At 45.0% G+C, this 14,947-nt stretch overlaps 1 protein-coding gene across 2 annotated transcripts; it reads left to right on the top strand.

Moving 5' to 3' along the window:
• Positions 1-3,756: 3,756 nt before the first annotated feature.
• Positions 3,757-14,786, top strand: emp2 (epithelial membrane protein 2). Of its 2 annotated transcripts, none has more exons than XM_076023873.1 (5): positions 3,757-3,993; positions 10,599-10,816; positions 11,243-11,351; positions 11,473-11,613; positions 12,307-14,786. In XM_076023873.1, the coding sequence occupies exons 2-5, from the start codon at positions 10,739-10,741 to the stop codon at positions 12,474-12,476; spliced, it is 498 nt and encodes a 165-aa protein (XP_075879988.1). In that variant the 5' UTR covers positions 3,757-3,993; positions 10,599-10,738; the 3' UTR covers positions 12,477-14,786. The 2 variants fall into 2 exon arrangements, with proteins under 2 accessions (XP_075879988.1, XP_075879989.1); XM_076023874.1 differs by lacking the exon at positions 3,757-3,993 and adding an exon at positions 4,897-5,035.
• The last annotated feature ends 161 nt before the right edge of the window (positions 14,787-14,947 follow it).

Below are 14,947 nucleotides of genomic sequence, written 5' to 3'. Positions count from 1 at the left end.
GGTCACGGGGGTCTGCTGGAGTCTCTCCCAGCTGTCATAGGGCAAAGGCAGGGCGACACCCCGGACAAGTCGCAGGGCCACATGGAGACAAACAACCACGAGCACTCACACTAGCAGCACCTACGGACAATTTAGAGTTTGCAATTCACCTCACAAGCATGTTTTTGGAGGAAGCCATGGAGAACCCGGAGAGAATCCACGCAGACACGGGGAGAACATGTAAACTCCACACAGAAAGGTCCCAGGCAAGGAATCAAACCCACAACCTTCTTGCTGCGAGGCGGCGGCGGCGCTAACCACTGCGCAAGCGTGTTGCCAAAAGAAGTGCAGTGTTGCACTATTTTAGGAAAAGGGGCCAAAAAAAAAAAGGCCAAAGCGACATGCAGGAGAGCATTCAGTGGCGCCTCGGGTGAAAAAAGCATGAGAGTTACGTTACACAGTCTCAAGACAGAGATGCGTACACCTCATTGTCTCCACCCTCCCCCTCCTATGGCTCTGTGACAATAGCGCTAGCCGACAGGACTTGACAGTGACTTAAACTGTGAGATGTTCAACAATGGTGGCCTGTGAGGGGAACACCAGACACCTGGCAGAGGAGTGAAACCTGCTCTCACTATTCCCTCCTCTTAGTTGTGAGTTTCAGTCTAACGTGCGTTTGGGTGAGGCCAGTGAAGGTGGGAGTAATGTCGAGAGGGTAAAGGGGCTGCGGATGAAGGGGTAGCCTTGTCGTCCACGTGGTTACAATAATGCGGGTCTGTGTGGAGTGTGTGTGTGCGTGTGTGTGCAACGGTGGAAAAGATTGGCTGGTTGAAACACAGCAAATCCAGCAAAGATGTCCAAAGAAAAAAAAAATGTACTATGATGCCCAAAATGGGTTGAAATTATATTAAAATCTCTGATAGGGGTGCACCATGCGTCCGTGTGTGAGTGCGCCTGAAGCCGGAACCATCCAGTGCAGCGAATGAACCAGAGCTCACCCCATCGCATTACGTGTTGCAGTGTGACACCGTCAGATAAACATAGGCATTCCATTCCATTCCTCTACCGCCTGCACGGCACGCTGTAAAAATGCTCCCAGAATATTTTTGTTGTGTCATGTGTGTGAGTAGGCTCCGTGCTCCGCGCACGTGTTGAATGCAACGTAGTCATTTGTGGCCTATAGTGGGAAGTTGTTTATGTTAGCTAGCACTTTGAAAAACCCCAACGAGCACACTCAGGACTTTCTCTTTGTTTTTGTTTTGTTTTTTAAGATGACTTGTGCTGTGGGTTTTTTTTTGTGTGTGAATCCTCTCAATTTTCCCGTATCAACCAGCAAAAAGGTCGACTGGCCAATATTTCGGGATTATGAAGAGAACTTGGTTTATAAATGTGGCTCGTTGAGTGTAATGATGCGGTCTGACTGCAAATGTGAAGTTGCGCCTCTTTGTGAGCCCGAGAGCAACATTCAGTAGTTACTCTAACATATTTTGAAGAACAGAAAAGATTTTTTTCTCATTGACTAGTAATGGACAGAGAGTCCGAGCACCCTCTCATGAGAACCGACCTCTTATCCGGTCCGTTGCCCAGCTTGCCAAAAAAAAAAAAAATAGTTTTCAGGCTCTTTGGTTCTTCTGCTATTACGATCACAAAGATTAGTGCGCCAGCTTCTTAAATCCACCCAAGAGGTGTGGATGTCGATGCGTGAAGCTTCACAGCAATGAGTGCGGCGGTCTTGCTGCCGGCACACATCAGGTCCGGTAATAGAAAACAGTGTATAAACTCTTCTATACGACTCGTATGCACTGCATTTTCTATACCCTATACTGCCGTTAGGCTTGCCCTCTGTGCTTTCTTATGCATGAAGTTTTTTTTTTTTTGGAAGTGTGTGTGTTTATCCACACTTGCGAAAAGAGATAAACACGCCTCGGTGAGAACATCCCTAAATGACGGCTTTTCCTCCAGCCTCAATTCTGCTCAGTCACTGACGGCTGTCCCGTGTCGTGGCAGCCTGCGACACTGCAGTGGAGTGATGTGCCACACAACAATGCCCGCTTCATTGCCTCGTGCTGCTGCTCTAACTGTCTGCGTATGACCCCGCAGAAGAATCCCATGCTGTCGCACTGCTCACAACAATGCAGACATTTTGGACGTAAACATATGACAGATAACCGAGCGAACCGTCTCTCACATTTTTTACTTCCTCAACTGAGCGTTCGGCTCACACGTCTGCATTTTCTTTTTTTCAAACAGAAAGACTTGGGATGGGAAAGCTGTTTGTTGACCCAGCCCCAAAGCTGATGTGCATGTTAAGAAGGGCGTGGCATTGTACAAATAGTTTTACGCTGCTCGTGAAAGCGAATGCATTTTTCTGTCGTTCAAAAGAAAGAGCTTAGTAAAAGCTCTCACCAGATGGCTTGATGAATTAAATGAAATGAAAATGACCGTAATGTATTATTTAAGTTGTATTCTACTGTGATTGGAGAATTCAGTAGTGGCCCTGATTCCATTCTGTGGATGGCAACAGCCGGTCGTTTTAGCAAAAAGAAGAGGAATACACGATTGAAAATACAAGTTGCTTTGGGGAAAAGGGTCAAAGATGCATCAAAGGAATTCTGCAGCAGGAGGTGCTCGGTTAATGGCTTCACAGAGGCTCACTTAAAAAGGCGTAGGGCTGTGAAAATTACTTTTTCAGCCACGGGTTGTGTGTTTTTTCTTTTTAATCAAATAAGAAGTACCGCCATTGACCATGTGAAAAGCTGAGAACTCTGCTGGACAAATAAACAGGGAAGATAAAAAAAAATGTAAGATAATATGATTGTGATACAAAGCTGGAACCACATGGTTTAAGTTATCCAATACTGATTATTTCCTCCCAAGTATCACAGACCAAATCTGCGACAAGAGCATGAGGATAAAAAAGGTCCAAAAGTCGGATATTGTCAGATCATTATCAGCCCTGAAAATAAATGAGATATAACTGGGATTCCGGCCAATGCGCCTCCAGTCTGGAGCAGACACATCTGACACTCCCTGGCTTTGTAAATCACACATAATTGAAAATGCAGATTGCTTGCGCACTCGTCCTGCCCAGGTTTCACTTAAGGAGACACTGCTCACTCCTCCGCCCTAAAACGCAAATTGTTTCATTCTATTCTGCGGTTGACAAGCCCGACAGAATGGAAGATGCTGTGTCACATGATGTGACTTTGCTGAACTCTTCCGAGCTCCAATAGGCACCACTGCAAAATAATGTAATTGGACATCCAAAATTGAATAAATGGAACAACTGAAATTGGAAATAAAGATATGTATTGTCAATGTACATGTTGCGTGCGTTTGGTAGAGGAAGAATGTACCTCTCAGTTGTATCATGTTGTGGGCACAATTGCACGACTACCCCTATGTAGTGGGGGGAGTAGGGAACCGGCTTCCAAATCCTTAAGATTCTGTGTCACCCCACTCCAGGCTCATTTCATTCCTCGTGCACTCCTCCTCCCTGTGACTTTTCATCCCTTTATCCTTTTAATTTCCTTTCTGCCTTCCTCTTCGTCTGACCTCTCTGCTTGCCTGTTATTTTTTCCCCCCTCTTCCACCTATCACCTACATCCTCGTCCGCCGTCCATGCGAGGGGAGCAAACTTCCCAAATTGACCTCCTCACTCTGCACAGTGACTCTACTTTTGTCATCAGTCCTCCCCCGCTGTGACACACACACCCACACCCACACACACACACACACGGAGTGAACGCAAACCACACCCAGCTCCCGACCACTTCCCATTGCTCGCTCCCGACGCCGGTAAACGCGCATTTCCAACTTTTCCACTTTTTTTGCTCCCCCCCCCCCGCCGACACTCGCCGCCAGATCTCCAGCTACCGCCTCGTCACGTCGGATGCTGCTTCTGCGCAATCCTCCATTAAAACAAAAAAAAAAAAAAAGAAGCAATTTAAAAGTTATTCGCCCCCACACGGCAAGAGCTGACCGGAGTTTTATTTTCCTTCCACTCCGAATTCGGTGAGTAAACGCAGATAAGTTTGCATATTGTTTGAACGCTGCAGGGAAGTTTCAATGATGACTGTCTGTCGATGCAACCCCCCAGTTTCTCCTCTTTTTAGATTGATTTTTCTCTCACCTCTCAGTTGTTGGCTCTCAGTCTAATGTGGGACCAGTGTGCAGATTTTCTTTTCTTTTTTTTCGACTTACGCAATTATTTTTTTTTAGTAAAGATGTACGTGCCTGTCAGCGCTTGTCTAGTTTAAGAGGGTCCGTTTTTAAAGGCTTTTAGGTTTTGACGTGTCGAAGCGAGCGCGTGAAGGGCAAATTCCCGCTTTATAGGTGTGCGCGCGCGCGCGCGTCTCGAGACTTGAAACGGTGCCCACCTGCCCCCGAGCTTTTTCAGCCACATTATCCACGCGCCATATGGCAACACGACAACTCGGTGGTGTTTCTACCCGCCCTCGTCAGCAGCCAGTGGTGGAGGGAAAAACAAGCAAACAGCGAAACTTAATTTAATTCGCATGGCGTGAAAATAACCAAAAATGCACTTTTAATTCTATCAAGAAGAGACGGCTGACAACTTCAGCATCTTCTTCTCGTGCTACGGCGCCGCCTTGCGGTTGCAAAGCAAACAACATTGTCAGCGTTTGACTTCTTCTTCTTCTTCTTCTTCTTCTCCGAATGAAGACTCAGCGCTTCATGTGTCAAGCACAGAAACATGCCGATGGGAGTCACACCATTCTTCTGATGGCCCGAAGCTTAAAACGCATGAAAACACCACCGCTCTGTGATGAGCAAATAAGCCAGAAGTGAACAATCTCTTCATGTCCCAGCCATTCTAATGTTTGTCCATTAAAGGACTTTAAAGTTTTTTTTTAATGCTTTGAAACCCAGACCAGAATCTGGGATTCTTCAGCTGTCACGTGTATTTGACAAGCAGAGGGAAGATTCTATGGAACAGCTTTTAGATTATGTTCCACAAACACATCACAACTGCTTTACTATCAACTGAAAAGTGGCTGGAAAGTAGTAAGAAGGACGAGGAGGACAAAGTGGCTGGGTGACTATGGGTCTCTTTTTATTTCTCTGTCCAAATCCCCTCTGCCCTCTGTTAGTCGTAGCGCTGTCAACATTGGGAATGTTGTGTAAAAAAATAACACACACACGTGCATAAAAAGGCATGCTGGTGTATGACATGAAAGAAGCCAGCAGCAGAGGAGGCCTTTAAAACACAGCAGGTTAGCGGCAGTGTGTTTGTGTGCACAGAGGCGCACCGTGGTGTTGCACGACTTCCTTACGTGATAAAGTGTGTTCACCGTTGCGGGACGACTAAATACAAAACATACTTTACAGTTTGTTTGTTTTTTGCCGTTGGCTTATGCAGAGCCGACACTGCAGACTGAAGACACATACAAGAAAAGCATATGCACGAAATAAAGGGTCATTCTTTCCACGGTGGCACCTCCACAGCTAATATAGCAACACGGTCACATGATTTCTTGATTATTTGAGCAGAGAGCTAAAACCATTTAATTTTCTTCTTCCTTTCTGTTGTCAAAGTCGCTACTTGCTAACCGCGACCACTAGCATCTCCGTGGTCGGGCGGCCATCTAGGGCAGTAGGGCCCCGTCCCGTTTTCCAAGTAAATGCTGGTGTAAGGCATGAGCGGATGGTGAACTGCACATATCTTACTGCAGCTCATAAAGCGCGTGTCATTACTGTGTCAGCAGCCCTCAATCTCTGGCCACAAGATGTGGCCCACTTTAGCGCAGGACGCTGTCATGTTGTTTCTCAAGTCGACATTGCATGGGATGTCTCGATTCAGGCCGGAGCAGTGGCCAAGGTATTAGGCTCGTGTTGCTACTCATAAAAAAAAAAAAGAATTCATGACAAATTGAGTTATGCAAGTGCGTCACTCACACTTAGCTCTCACTCAGATACGTGCCACGATTTTTGGAAAGCACGGCCGGCTCGACTCTTATTTAGTACTTGTTGATGAACGTTTACAGTTATTTGGATCTCATCGGCTGGCTTCTGGGCAACTCAGTCCATTTAGCAATCATGCCTATTTTGTGTGTCTGGTAGCATCAGGGTATCCGCACGTATTGTGAGGCATGTCGGCCGTCGGTCATACATGCAGTCAACTGCAAAGAATGGCTGTATATCCAATCACATCTGGTTACACTGATAATTCAATTGAAGTATGCATCTCTAAAGGGCCAGTTGGGGTTGTTTGCTGGGAACGTTCTGGTGATTATTTGTGTTTTTAGCCAAAGCTACCACGATGTTATTCTGATATGTAAGGAAGGCGACACTTCTTCATCAGCTCGTTTACTTTGTGATGCAAGTTTGTCATTTCTTACTGTCTGAGGTGCCGTTATGCTGACGTGAAACACCTGCGGCCATTTTATGGGACTGCCACCTAGCTGGAGGGAGCAAACCACAAACAAAACAAACGAGTCCCAAAAAAAAAAAAAAAAAAATCTTGGGGCGACTTAGACATAACAAACTTGTACGAGTTATTATGAAACAAACTGTTGTGATACATAATTGTATTATTTGTGTTTAACCTTCCTACTTGCCAGACATACTACAAACCAAGCCGCTAACACGGCTTTGCTCTTATTATGCCCCACCCACCCCCCGGGCCAAACTGTCAGATGATGTTGGCAGAGACTGGCTAACAATAAAGGTGTCCGGTCATCTCGTTGCTAGTTTTTCTAGCATGCTGTTAGCTGTCCAACCGTGTCGCGTCCTGACTGACACAATTCTACACACGCAACCCGAAAAAAACCCTAAAACGTAGAGAGGGAGCTCTCGGGCCTGAATGTGTGTACAGGTTTTTTTGTTTTCTCTACGTAAACACGACTTTGTTTGGTCGCCGTTTTTTTTTTTTGTTGCCACGGGCGAAGTCGAGCCTTTTGTGTTGTCTCTAAAAATAAGCCCTTGCACGGCTGCTGATGTTGTGTACACTCTCCCTTTCTCTTTCTCGCAAACGTGCGCGCACATGCCCACACACAATAGGTTGTTCCAAATTGGCGTGTGTTTAGTAGGCTGTGCATGGGGCAAGAAGGCTACTGTCGTCGTCTAGCGTACCGTACATTAGTTTATGGTCTGAAAACGTGACACACCCAAAAATCAAAGGGCAACAGACGCTGCGGCAGACAGATTGGACCCGTTGTAATTTTGGACGCTACTGGTCCTTTTTAATAGAAAAGTCAGCTGCTGAGACATATTTCATCCCTTACAGTGAAGAGCAGAGTGAGTGAGCTTCCGCAGAAATATTTTACTCAGGCCCCATATTGCGTAAAAAAGAAAAAAAAAAAAAATCACTTCACGGATGTAAAGTCTGTCCTGAACTCGACTCTGGAAAAAGTCGGAAAGTTTGGGCCCGTAAGAGACCTCAACCTGGTTAGCGACCAGCACCTTGTTGCTGCCTTGTTTTGTGGAAGTTACAGCAAAGTGTCAGATTCAGCAGGAAGTGTTTTTATGGGAGGCTGTGAACAGAGGGCTAAATATGCTGTTTGGAATTTTGTGGAACTTTGTAGAACGCTGCCGAGTTCATCATGACAAAAAAAAAAAAAAAAAAATGAAGATATGGGGGGAAAAAACGCATTAAGTGTATAATATGGGAATCTATTCATTTTGAATTCCACAGACCTTGCAGAAGAGGAAATGTTTAGAGAAAGAGGCCAGAGGGCTTCGCTGGAAACCTTCCTGTGTTTCCTTTTTCCTCACTGAGTTTTTTCCGTGGCCAAAGACAGGAAGAGAGAGAGTGAGTGAGAGAGAGAGAGGGAGGGAGAGAGAGAGAGAGGGGGACTGGGGCAGTGAGAGAGACGGGGGTGTGAGATTCGGCGGCCCATTTAAGTCTGTGGCTTTGTGTTTTATGAAAGGAGTAAAAAAGGACATTAAAAGTCAGCATTTTCCACCAGGCAAGGGAATCAGTCAGCACACACACACAGACTCACACAGACACACACAGACACACACACACTTGCAGTGAGACCCCCAGCCTCCTATTATAAGGCTGAGTGGAGAGGAGGAATGGCAGCATTTGTATTTGTTTGACAGTGGTGCGCGTGTGCGCGCGCGTCTGCATACGTCAGTGGAGGCGGTCAGGTCCAATCAAAGCACTCGATCAAAACCGTGGTTGTCTTTGGCGCGTCGCTCTTGGCTCGACCCGCCGTTCCAACTTTAAGGGGAGAAGAAGAAGAAAGGAGAAGAAGAAGAAGAAGACGAAGAGACGCTCTTCTTTTCCAAAGTGACGGGCCGTGCATTGTCATGCTGCCATGGATGACAGTAGTTGAAATCTAAAAAGTCTGCATTAGAGAACTTTTCAGTTCACTACTTTTTTTTAACGATCCGATCATAGTACCAGACCAGAATTAACGGAAAAACTCTGAAAATCTGTCTGTCCTTTCACACAGGGAACAATATTTCCTGGGATCTTTGAAAAACAGAGTTCAGCATATGCTCTTAAATATTCACGTAAAGTCCCAATAAAAGTGGCAGCAGCAGTTTATGGTGCGCTGTGTTAGGGCTGTGCGGCGTAGCTACAGTTTTATCTCGTCACAGCGGCACCATTTGCAATAAGCGTATGGTAGAGCTGCTGACGCTTCAGGTTTAATTGGCGGAGAAGGGACCGAAAGAGGCGCCTAGCCTGTTGGATGATGTTTGAGGCTAATTCTTGTTCACAGTTCTCGTCTCGTCTTCTCCCTGAGTAATTCTGGACGCAGCGCCACCACAGGCAAGGAGGGGAACACGCAAAAACACCACAAAAAAAAGAAAAGAAAAAAAGTTTCGTTCAGTTTGCAAAGTGCAGCGTGACAGCGGACTACAACAAGCTGAATGTTGCAGACCTGGTCATACTGAGTTCACCAGACGATGTGGTGTGAAAATGGCCGGGATGTTCTCACAGTGTTACGACCTGGAGCCAACGGCATGAGAAACAAATACAAAAAACGTTATGAACTGTCACGTTGACGCTGCACACGTTCAGAGCGTGTAGCTCACTGGTGATCTACATTCCCACACTGCCCCCTTATTACCCCCTTCCGCGAGCTCAGATGGAGTGAGGGGCGGGGCCGCCCTCTGACACGCCCCCACAGCCACATGCTCCCACTAAAAAAAAACAAAAAAAACAAAACAAAACTGTGGCCTGCTTCCTGTCGGCCGGCAGAGTCTGTTTTTATTGTGATTCCATGCTGGCGCTCAGAGTTAATTCCTGGTGCTGTGTGTGTGTGTGTGTGTGTGTGTGTGTGTGTGTGTGTGTGTGTGTGTGTGTGTGTGTGTGTGTGTGTGTGTGTGTGTGTGTGTGTGTGTGTGCCTGCAGTCTTCTGATTTTAAATATGTTTCAAAACCGGTTGGTTTGGCTTTATCTAGTTCTGCATTAACAGGTTGGAAAACCAAAAAGGCCTTTGAGCCTTTTCTGCCTTCTGGTCGTCAGTGTCTTTTTTTTTTTTTTTTTTCCCCCCCGTCATTTGAAATACATTGGTTTTACACAAAGTTGTTGACTCAACACTTTCCATATGCTCTGTTTTGCTGAATGGTCCTTTAGTGGTGATTAATCCAAGCTCTTCTGGTGAACCAGACACGATACACATTACCACGACGAACAATAAAAGCTTCATTTTCACACTATTGAGGTGAAAGTCAAGGTCACTAGATCTGTCTTCTGCCTCTTCTGACACACAAACACCACTGTGCGCGCACACACCTCTATTGTGAGTGTCAACAGTGCCACTCAGATCAAAACATTCCGTTTGCCCGATGATGAAGGTCACGCTGCACAGAACAACTGGCTTTTCTCCAAGCCCACGCCGGGCTGTCCATCGTTCCTAATCAGCATCCAATGCCCACCAGCTTTCTTTGCTTTCGCCACTGGGTGGCGGTGCTTGGCAACGCTGCAGCGGGAACATTATCAACCCGGGTCGAGAGCTCCGTCCAGACCTCGCACCTCATTTCGGGACGTCAACCAGCCGACTCCGCCTCACCTCTGTGAACAACGGCAAGGCTGAGGCCCCTCAATCGCTACTGAGCTAACACTGCGCAGCCACGTCCTAGAAAAACACATGCAGTTTGGTGCGCTTACGCACACGCAAACAGCTCATTTTCACATCTCTGCAGCCTTTGTGCAATGTGAGAGGAGACGTATTGTGCTGCATTTTTCAAATTCGTTTGAAGATGTAAAAAAAAAAAAAAATGCAAACAATCATTTTAAAGGTATTATACCTAGACTTTCATTTAAAAAAAAAAATCTAATCTAGTTTGCTAAACTTTACCTTTCACCTAAAACTGCTGCTCGGTCTTTTTTTTCGAAAGTAAAAATAATGAAATGACTAAAAAAAAATTCCCAGGACAGTTTGTTCACGCACACATACTCCAAAAGCATGAGACCCTTCAAGGCATGCTGACATGTATATGTAAGTCGTGACACAAGTTCTAACACTTGCCAGAGATGATGTATGCTTCCATACAGGGTATACAGCATGCGCAGGGTTTTTATATATTGTAGGTTCCTCATACATCACGGCGTGGACGCCTGCTGGCACTTATCAAAACTGTAGCCGCGCTACGTTGTACGTCTTCAAAGTATTACACACAGAATGTTTGGCTTCCAACAGATTCCGCGGATCGACTCCTGACCGCCTGCAGACCCGCCCGCGCGACAGCCAGAATAAACACCGCCATCAGCCGGGGGGGCCGTCGGCAAACACAAAGCCAAAAGTGCATTTCACGCGTTAGGAGTCCGCAGACAGACGCCATGCTGATCATCCTCATCCTCATCATCTTCTTCCATGTGGCCGCCGCCGTCCTGCTCTTTGTCGCCACCATCCACAACGTGAGTACGAACCCCCCCCCAAAAAAAGAAACCAGCGGCCAAAGGTGGATCGCTCAGATTCAGTGTCAATCAAGCCCACCTCCGCTGAAAAGTGTTTTCAACCGGCTGGATTCCACAACCAATCAGCTCCCTTTGGCCGTGATGAAAACAAGGAAGCAACTTTCGCCAGCCGTCAAGAACTTAGATGATTGGAAAATGCTAATTTACTTTGATTCACTTTTGTAGCCGTTTTAAGTTTTATCAGAATTGCTGGGTTTCACCTCACAACCCTTCCAAGTCTTGCACTTCCTGTGGACTCTGTCAGATGTCTATCTGCTGATCAGACTGACAGATTTAGCAAACTCTCATTTGGCGGCTCGGCTAAAGTACGAGCAAAGTAGGAAAAGTTTTGCTTTCAATCAATGGCGATGTCTCTCACGGATGCAGGCATGGTGGATCGTGTCGCCGGCGGGCAAGGAGGTCATCTACTCTGACCTGTGGTACTCGTGCAACTCCACGTGCTACCCTGTGGAGAACAGCCACACCGCCAGCGCAGGTAAAAGACGGCGGCCGACCGCTCGCTATGTGACGAGTTATTTAAGAAATCACGTTGGCCTGAATGAGGCCTCTTGTTGCGTAACACTTCCTTCTCCTTCCTTCTCCTTCCCCTCTTCCAGCCTACCTGCAGGTCGTCCAAGCCACCATGATCCTGGCCACCATTCTATGCTGCATCAGCTTCTTTGTCTTCATCCTTCAGCTCTTCAAGCTCCAGCAGGGGGAAAGATTCGTTTTCACCGCCATCATCCAGCTGCTGGCCTGTGAGTGCGCAGACAGACAGACAGACAGGCATTGTCATGATCACCGAGAAGACGTTGCATCGACTTTCACTCATTTTACATTCCTTTGCACAGTTTAACCGTGACCACAAAATGCCCGAGTGTGACCACATCCTGACGTCAGGTCACCCTGGCATTTAATGTTATATTGTGGGTGACTCAGCCAAAATGACATCACAATAAGAGTAGTGTGCCAAGGTCCCTGTGAGAATAGAAAGACACACATACAAACACCCACGCACACACAATGTCTTTGACTACTCATTGAGTATTTTTAACACGTTTTTAAAGGTTAAAGAAATGCTTTCACACACTTGTGAGCCTTCATGGGCTCATCTTTGCTTTTTAATCTAACTTGGTGCCTCCACTGAATCGCATCTGGGTGGCAGGCAGGAGGCTGATTTCTTATTAACAGTATAAGTTAACATTGAATCATCATGTTTATTTGAGTAAATAATGACTTGAGTCAAACTGTGTCATAGTTTTCGTGCAAGAACTTGACTGACGCATGCGGCTTTGTGAGACTGCTCGTCAACAGTTTGCATGAAGAGTAATCTTGGTTGACGCCATATTTCTGTTGAGCTCTGACATCTCGTGGCACACTTGTACAGTATGACCTTTAAAAAAAACAAAAACAAAAACAGGTCTAAACTTCTTCCTACCCTTTCCCACCAGGCCTGTGCGTGATGATCGCAGCCTCCATCTACACGGATCAGAAGAACAGCTTCCACACGGCCGGCCTCCAGGAGGGCTCCTACGGCTCCTCCTACATCCTGGCCTGGGTCAGCTTCCCCATGACTCTGATCAGCGGCTGCTTGTACCTGATCCTCAGGAAACGCAAATGAACGCAACGGACTGGATGGGGAAATGGCAAACTGATTACATGACACCTGGGAGGACCGATGGCATACACACTTTCCCCTCAAACCAACATGAAAACGCCCCTGTTTTACTCTTAGTTTTATGAAACAATTGACCAAACGGCCAAACACTATTGATTTGAACCATTGATCTTCTAACTAGTGAAAAAAAATGTTACTAAATGTTGCAAAGATGCGTTTCTGAGACTCTCTGGAGGTCCCCGCACTGAAAACACTGCTAGCAATCAAACTTTTGAAGAACACGTGGTTTCTGTTCTTATACATTAAGGTGCTTAGTTGAGATAGTCAGGGTGAGAAAACACAACAAAGCTGATCGTTAGAGCCGAGTATAAAACCTGCAGTCAGATTCTTGTTGCCACCGAGAACTTTCTGCTACAAGAAGTGGGAACATACTGTACCTTTAAGTTTCCGTACCCTTTTTTTCACCTTTTCCCGACAGGATATGACTTACTGACCTGTCTCCTGCATTTCTTTTTTTGTTGTCTGTGCCTCCTGCAAATTAATAGGAACCTCTGATTATGAAGGATAAACATTGAAGACGCGCGGAACGATTCTTTGAAGTCTTAAAGGAGCACGGCCCTTAGCTTTTCTTTGAACGCTACAGTCAGCAGATTTTCTATGTACATGTTTGTCTTGTATGTGCAGTTAATGCCAAAAAAAAAATTAAAATGTTGTGTTTTTAAGACTGAAAAGTAATGTACCAAAATTGAAGGTAAAGCCAAATCGTAGTTGAGAACTTTGTTAGATTTAAATCAAACTTAGATTTAAATCGAAATTGATTCAGTGGTGAAAGAGGAACCAATGGTGCACTGGGACTTTCTTGGATTTCAATCGTCAGAACGTGCAAAACTTGACAGACAGCAGGGCGCATATTTGCTATTTCTCTGATTTTGTTCTATCGAAAAGATGGCTGAGCTGTGAACTTTATTTAACACTGCTGTGTAGTTTTATACATCATGTGAGTGCAGCATTGTGATTAAACAAAGCGCCGGGGATGTTCTTCCTTCTCTGGCTGTGCAGCGGTAAACTATCAGTATAGTTGCTGTGTCTTTTTGGACACCAATGGCCAGATTTGCTCCATCTATTAGTTTCTGTGTGCTTGAGTTCTCATCCCTATCAGCACCGCGTCAAGTGTAAGTGGTTTAAGGAGTCAGCCAATAGAGAGCCGCCGGGTCGTATCTACTGTAGCATCGCAATAAGAGCGCAATAAGGCCGACTTGAAAATGATCAAAGCGACGTATTGACGACCGAGATGCGCTGTCTGTTGTTGCTATGGTGTCAGTGTTTTAGTGGTTACGCTCACTGCTCGCATTCTAAATTTCTGACCAAACAATTTTGTTGAGATCGAACTCAATTGATGCTCATGGGAAAGGCTGAAAATCTGTATGCTTATGTCCGGTTTGGATGTTTAAGGAGTTGTAATTGTGATTTTTCTTTTTTAAAAGCTACATTTTGAAGAAAAGCTCTGTTTAGAATCTTGTAGATCTACTACAACAGTTCTAATTTTTTTTTTTTTTTTTTTGCAAAGAATCAGATTTATTCATTTCATGTGTTTTGGCAATTGTGTGCTTTTTGTTTCCTGAGCTGTGCAGTGTTTTATTTTATATCAAAGTCAATGTATAGCATATCTACACATATGGTGACTTGATAAGTCAAACTGTATTTATGGTGGATTACTTTTTGTTGCTGACATTGTTAAAATTTAAAGCTTAGAAATGTTTTGTTGAGTATTATTTTCATGGAAATCTGGACATTTCAAAATTAGGAGTTCGACAGTCATTGTTTTTCCTTGCTTTACAGCCAGCCACTGTACTGGTAGACACAAGATATGTCTGAGTGAAGTGTCTCCACTTTCTATGGGCCTCTTTGATCCCAGAGTTTTTCGGTATTTATATGGCAACATGCTTTTTAATTCAACTTGTCAAAGCATCAGTAGCAGTTAATCTGTCAGGAAACACTGTTCCTTTGTATTTCTTAATATTTATTTGCTCTTTGAAACCCAGTGGACTAACTGAAAAAAAATAAAACTTTTATGTGTTGGCATTAGAACTTCAGAGGAGGCCGTTTCAAGCTCTTCAGAGTACTCATAAAAGGAATGAACATGTTTCTGCAGGGTGAATGCTGTGACTAAATGACGATTGGGCAAAAATCCAACTGACTTGGCTCCCCTGCAAGAACCGAAAGGTGCTCTCTCTGCTCTCCCCTTCCTCCCCCTTCTGATGTGGATCTCCATAAATGTATTTTACATTAAATAAAATTTCATTGTGTGCCAAATCATGGAGTCACGTTTTTATAGTTAATTTAAACACATACTGACCTCTTTCATAATATTTACTTTTCAGCGCTGAAGTTTACCATTTATTTTATTCTCTATTTGCATTTAAAAAAAAAAAAAAAAAAAAATCCAACAACAAAACAATGCAGCATACTACTAT

The sequence above is a fragment of the Nelusetta ayraudi genome, unplaced genomic scaffold, assembly GCF_046127955.1.
Source record: "Nelusetta ayraudi isolate G7.1 ecotype Tasmania unplaced genomic scaffold, CSIRO-AGI_Nayr_v1 ptg000016l, whole genome shotgun sequence".
Lineage (NCBI taxonomy): Eukaryota > Metazoa > Chordata > Actinopteri > Tetraodontiformes > Monacanthidae > Nelusetta > Nelusetta ayraudi.
Note: the sequence above shows the minus strand (reverse complement) of the source record. Positions and strands in the feature narration are given on the sequence as shown.